Raw genomic sequence first — 6,791 nt, 5'->3', positions numbered from 1 at the left:
TCCAGGCAAGCATACTGGGTGCCATGTCCTTCTGCATAGTTGGCTATGCACACATGCTAAGTCGCTTCAGTTGTGTCTGATTCTTTGCGACCCCATGGACAGTATGTAGCTCACAAGGCTCCTCTGTCCATGGGATTCTCCAGGCAAGAATACTGGAGTGGGTTGCCACGCCCTCTTATACTGCAATATAAAATAAAAAGTTAAAAAATAAAACCAACACAAAAAATAAGTAAATAAATGGTTCCTACAGAAAGCAAAAATGAGTCTCCTTGAGAGTAGCTTTATATAAAACACATTTATTAATCAAAAGTTCCCTTGATAAAAATAGAATATGTAACAAACACAATGTGAGAACTGAGAGCCTTGCCCTTTGACACACAGCCCACACTTCAGTCAGGTGTTTCGGGGATGTGAACTGGGGGCTGGGGGAGGGTCTCCCCCAGATCCTCCATGAGCTGGGACTGAAAGCAGTGAGGGTTCATGGGGTAGTCCCCTGTCTCTTCATGTCCCTTGTGATGCTGAAGGGAGTGGGCCACCTGGGAATTCATGGGACCAGATTAAACTGAGTCCTTGAAAGTCATGGTAGGAGAGGGGGAGGGTTAGAGATGTGTCAGACTCCTTCATGTACAATCGATACCTGTGAGTTGTACGTAAAACATGCACACACACAGATGGGCAGGAGAAAACAAATCTTTGTGTCTTTAGACTCTAGAATCTTCCCTTTGGGCTAGTTCATGCCCAAGGCCCACGCGGCCTTCTTGGTGTTCAGAAAGTTCTTCTTCTTCCTGGGAGGAACGTGCAGTGAGATCTCGGGCTCCTTTGGATTTCTGAAGATAAAGAGCTTTTCACCCGTGTTTAATAAATCAACGGCTTCTGCCCCTACAATGGGCACCGGGGTCAGTTCGTCAGTGGACTCCAGGGACAGGTGAGGCCAACTTCCTTTTCCAGAGAATATCACCCTCTTTCTGAGAGGAGGACACGTCTTCTTTAATATGCTAAAGAGAGAACAGAAAATCAGACTGGACATGTTTGGCAACGTACTCTCCTGAGTGTGCCGACAGGGTTCTCCAGGAAAACTCCCTCTTGGTTCCTAGGTGCCCAGTCAAGTGTCATGTTATAGGGTTTTCTCTGCGGTTGCCAGGGTGGCCCCTGAGATTAGCTGAAGCCCATGGCAGGGGCGGCTGCAGACGGCTCACACTGACTCATGACTGTTCACTTCTCCGGAGTTTGGTGAGCCTGTTGTCAGCATGCTGTCAGCATGCGATCAGCCAGGGTGGGGGTGTTTCACACCACGGAACCTGACAGATTCTACAAGTCAGAGCTTCCCGTCTCCCCCCAGATGACTGGGATACATTGTCCAGGATGCCACTGGCTGTGGGCCTCACACTAAACACAGGCTCGTAAAATCTGAGTCTAAGGCAACAGTTAGAAGTTAGGTAAAATGTGTTAGAAATAGAACAGAGCTACACACTGGGGGAATATCCTATAAAAGGGTTGCTGGAATCCTGCCCGTGAGCAGTCCAGTCCCTCAGTTCCAGCCGCACTTGGAAATGGCTCTGACTCCCTCTGAGAGCCCTATATGACCCAAAAGCAGCAGGGTCCTTTGCCCAAGCAGGGCAGGACAGGGCCATGTCATTGCGGGCTGACATATTGGGGGCCACTGGTAGGCTCATGGGCCCTTCCTGAAGAGAAGTGGCTTTGAGGTTCCAACCCTGTCAACCATGAACTCCTGCCCTGGAAGCTGTGTCATCTGAGCAAGGATTCAAAGACAGCTCCATCAGCTCCCTCTGACTCACAGTCTCTCCTCCTCCCACCACCTGTCCACAGCACCTTGAGGCAGAGAAAAGGTGGGCACAGTGGCCCAGCACCATGGGCCCAGGGTCCTCCTGATCTGCACTCGCCCACTGACATCAGTGCAGCCCCGGAATGCCTTTGCTTTCCCAACCTCATCCTATTCTAGGACCCCTGACTTCCAGTCCTTAGTGGAGCGCTTTCCCTTTATATGGCCTGAATTTAATTTTCTTGGTTTGGGCTCAATACCCTGATCTAATTCCTCTGGGACTAAATTTTGATGTCCAGCCCATTATCAATGGCTCTGAGACTGTTATCATGGACTCTTTGGGCAGCTTGGTCTCTGCAGCTTCAACCTGAGAAATTCTGGAAGGTGCAGGACTCGGCCACATCCTTTGGGCATCACTGTTTCCACAGCACATTTTGGTTATCACTTTTTAACCTGTTACGTGAAAACAGGTTAACGTAACTCTTGTCACTCGTGTTACTCTTTTTCCAAATTTCTAGTGGGAAACACACGAGTTCCTGAGTCTGTTGTCTGCGGTAATCTAAAACCACCCTGCCTCCAATTTGCCTCTGCCCTCCAGGTGTGCCGTCACCGCAGCTCAAAGAGAAAGGGACTCAAGAGAGTGAAAAGAGCAGTGGCCTGGAAGCTCAGGGAAACAGAGGGGTTGGTTCAGTGCCCCTAAATCCCACGGCCACTTTTCACCAGTGGGGGTCTCTTCCTCTGACCTCCCTGGGCTGGTAAAGCATGGCCGTGGGATTTCTCCCATTTTCCGGAAGCAGGGAGGCTCAGTGCAACAAGATGAGAAAGGGCTTTGTAAACTATAAAATCTAAGCCTTTAGAATTATTAGGAATAATTCTCCTAATGAGGCCCCATTTAAAAAGAGCCACTAGTTAAAATAAGTACTGCAATTAAAATGCTAATAAATGATAGCACATTGTCCACTGATAGCAGGCGGCTTATCTTCAGCTCCTAGACTAGGCTCACTTTGCTGTTTTTTAAAAAAAATGGAAGGATAGTTGATTTACAATATTGTGTTTATTTCAGGTGTAAAGCAAAATGATTCAGTTTTATACATGTATTGTTTTTCAGATTCTCTTCCATTATAGGTTATTACAAGATACTGACTATATCCCTGAGCTATACAGTAAATCCTTGTTGCTTATCTATTTTATATGCAGTAGTCTGTATCTGTTAATCCCATATTCCTAATTTATCCCTCCCCACCCCTTTCCACTTTAGTTCCATAATCTTGTTTTCTAGGTCTGTGGGTCTACTTCTGTTTTACGTTCATTTGGTACATTCATTTGTATTATTTTCTTAAACTCCACATATAAGTGCTATCGTTTGATATTTGTCTTTCTGCCTGACTTACTTCACTTTAAACTAAGCCCATTTTGGTAGTATGGCTCTGTGTTCATGCTCTCCCTTGAAAGAAAAATAAACTAAGCCCACTTTGAATAAAGATGCTGTCTGGAGGGAAGGAGTGTGTTGCGTCCGCAGTAACCCTCCCTTCATGGTCCACTCCACCTCCCCTTCCGGGCTCATGGGTGCCCTGACTAACAACCCCTCCAGCCCACCTGAACAGATGCCCTCCTTACCTCTCCTTCCTCTTCCGAGCCCAGAGCATCTTCTCTAATCCTCTGCTTATCAGTTCTCCACGAAGTTTGCTCTCTAAGGCTTGCCACCAGCCCTGGTGTTTCCTGAAGGCAAGAAGAGACATTCTTATATTTTCAAAAAGAACAGAACCTTCAAGCGATGCCTAATCCTAAAAAGCCCTCTGGGAACTCCTTCCTTCAGTACGACATTTGGCTGACAGGAAAAACCCTGAGAGTATTCACATTTGCTCACTTACTCACTCTGTGAACACTAATCAAGCATCTTGCTGGCCAAGTCAAGACACAGTTTCTGCCCCAAGGGGTCCCCAGTCCAGGGGTCACAAACAGGTAGCACGTGACATCGGTCAGATAGAGGGAGGCTGCCGAGATGTGGGGACACTTGAGCTGAGTCTGAGCATCCCAGCAGTTGAATGCATGGAAGATTCTAGAAGCAAAGAGCTCTCTGCGCTGGCTTGTGTGTGGTCCATCTCCCCCAGAGTGGACGTTCTGGGCGGCAGGACTGTCCCTTATTCTCCCACCTACACCGGTGCCTAAGACAGTGGACATACTAAAAGCTCATACATGTTTTATAAATACATGAATAAGAAGATTGAGAAGGTACAATGGAAGCTTAGAAGGAGGGTAAGGCAGCGAGCCTGAATGCCACGTGATTCTCAACTGAAGAAGGGACAGCGAACAGGACAGGGGGAGTGAGGAGATGTCCACGGGCTTGGGTTCAAGTCAAGTCAATACAGGATCGAGTGTCCGCTGGTGCCTGGCTCTGGCCAAGTTCATACTCGGCCTCAGCTGGTTCACACTGAGCAGCTATGGGGGTTGGGGGGTGGGGTGGGGGTGGGTGCTGAGAGGGGCTACGGGGAAGGCAGAGCGGGGGGAGGGGCGGCGGTGGTGAAGAGCCCTCACCCAGGCTGGGCCAAGCTGTGACCATGCAAGGTCCTGCTCCAGGGTTTCCCCCAGTACCTGCTGCCTGTGTGTTCTCCGATCGCACTAGAGAAAGCAGGCTGAAACAGGAAACTCCGACCACGCCCACACCCCGCCCCGACCACGCCCACACCCCCAGTCCTGTGACCACATTTGTGTCCAGCCCCGCCCCCGTGCTGGGTCCCTCCTGCTCTTCCCGGCCCCTGCAGACTCCCTCCCCTCCCCTACAGGTGTTTTCACACTCCCATCCTTCCTTGCACCCCAACCCTACTCTTGTTCCTCTGTTGTGCATCTTGCCTTTGTGAATCAGGGACTCCTTTACAAGTCAGGGAAAATAACCTGCATATACACATGTCCACACAATCATGCCATTTCCACAGACTCACGGGCATCAAGACGCCCTTCCCTAACCTCCAGGGGATCCTCGTTGAGGGCTGGGCTTTGCTGCCTGGCCTTCAGCACTTTCCACGTTGGTCATGGCTTTCCTTGCAGCCTCACCCTTAACAAATTCTGCTCTCAAGTGGCACGGCTGGCTGCCCCATACTCACCTTATCCAAGGTCCGCCTTCATGCCTTTCCTTAATAAAGACCCTTAACTGGCAAAATGCACACCTGCAACTTGACCCTAAAGTATCTATGCAGCCTTATCCATAATTGAGGAAAAATGAACCCAAACTAAATGTTCAGCAATAGAGTAACAGTTACATACACTATGCTACACACCTCAGTAAAATAATAAGCAGCTATGAAAAATGATATCTATGGAGATGTTTCTATAACTGGGAAAAGCATGAATTTTTTAATTGTTAATAAAAATAGCAGGAAGTCGAAACAGATGTTTAGGAAGATGTTTGCATGTGGACAAGAGCTGAAAGGTAATAAGCAAACTTGCCTCCGCTATAAGGTTCTGAAAAGCAGGAGGTAAGGCTGTATATACTGGGATTCCTATACATGCGTGCTCATGCACATGCACACACACACACACACACACACACACACACACACACACCACACACACTCATACAACCCAGCAGACAAACCCATTCTGGAGGAAGAACTGTAACAAAATGCTAATAGCCAGTTGCTCCAGCTGATAGAACCATGAGCTGAGTCTGAGCATCCCAGCAGTTGAATGCATAGAAGATTCCAGAAGCAAAGAGCTCTCTGCGCTGGCTTGTGTGTGGTCCATCTCCCCCAGAGTGGACGTTCTGGGCGGCAGGACTGTCCCTTATTCTCCCACCTACACCGGTGCTTTTCTTTGCCTTTTTCCTTTATGCATTTACTGGATGTATATGGCATATTTACTGCCCAAGGAAACCTACTGTCTTAAGATCCCACTGCGAAGTGAACCGGTGATGAAAAGAGACGCTGTGGACAAAACCCTTGGGCCTGCCATGACTTCCAGGATTCATGATGACACTCCTGGATGCCGTCTACTCCTTGAGTGAGGAAGTTCCCCTGGGAAGCCAGGTGTGCTTGTGCCCATGGTCCGGCTCACCACCCCCAGGAAAATGGGACCTCATTTTCCAAAGGCAGCCGACCCTGCACTCACCCCCTCCTGCCCAGGTCAGCCTGCACCCCGCTGCCATTGTTCTCCACCACGTGGTCTTGATGCTTCTGGCCCACGGAGTCCAGCACAGCCAGCAGCTCGGCCTGCGAGGCTGCGGGCAGAGCCACGGTCAGGAGCCGGCGCAGTGTGCTCCCCGGCAGCATCGTCAGCTTCGACAGGTACGACGCCAGTCTCAGCTCCTGGAGGAGTGAATGCAGGGACTCAGAGCCTCACAGCTCTCACCTTGATGAACAGCAGGGTTGAATGGATCACGGTCTTAGGACTTTTTGTCCCAGGGAGATAAATATTTTAGTAGCTTGGTCTTGAAAACATGTCCCCAAATTTACAGAGCTGTCAAGAAAATCTATTTGATCAGCAGCCTTGGCTCCCCATGACATTCCCTAAGCCTTCATCCATCCCTTCCAGCTACCCTCCTGGATAGAGGGTAACTCACTCATCATAGTTACAGCCCTGGCCTGCAGCCAGGCCAATTAGTAATTTCTCCTCCTACTCATGTTCCGTGAGGCGACAGGGCTCAGAGGGAACAGCACAGGCTGTGGAAACAACTGAAAAGGCCCTACAGCAGTGGAGGGTTAAAGAAACTGTACTATGGCCATACCACAGAATTCCAGCCTGCAGTGAAAGAAATGGATGGATCCCTAGGGCTTTCCACTGCCTGGAAAGAGCCAGGCTGCACATTCACATCCTGTATGATTCCAAGTGAATAACCAGAGTTGACAGAATGTAGGGATGGAGAACAGAGCAGAACTGGCCAGGAGTTAGGGACGCAGTGTGCTGCATGCTAAGTCACTTCGGTCGGGTCTGACTCTTTGTGATCCCATGGACTGCAGCCTGCCAGGCTCCTCTGGCCATGGGATCCTCCAGGCAAGAATAATGGAGTGGGTTGCCA

General features: G+C 49.5%; 1 protein-coding gene across 2 annotated transcripts in view; it reads right to left on the bottom strand.

Moving 5' to 3' along the window:
- Positions 1–322: 322 nt before the first annotated feature.
- EVC2 (EvC ciliary complex subunit 2) overlaps positions 323–6,791 on the bottom strand; it is a 151,429-nt gene continuing 144,960 nt past the window's right edge. For both annotated transcript variants that reach the window (XM_052641711.1, XM_052641712.1), the window contains exons 20-22: positions 5,885–6,081; positions 3,398–3,499; positions 323–995 (exon numbers count right to left, since the gene is read on the bottom strand). In XM_052641711.1, the coding sequence (XP_052497671.1) occupies positions 728–995; positions 3,398–3,499; positions 5,885–6,081 (567 nt within the window). In that variant the 3' untranslated portion in view covers positions 323–727. The remainder of the gene's footprint in view (positions 996–3,397; positions 3,500–5,884; positions 6,082–6,791) is intronic.

This window comes from Budorcas taxicolor, chromosome 6 (genome assembly GCF_023091745.1).
Source record: "Budorcas taxicolor isolate Tak-1 chromosome 6, Takin1.1, whole genome shotgun sequence".
NCBI lineage: Eukaryota > Metazoa > Chordata > Mammalia > Artiodactyla > Bovidae > Budorcas > Budorcas taxicolor.
This window is presented reverse-complemented; position numbering and strand designations above follow the sequence as displayed.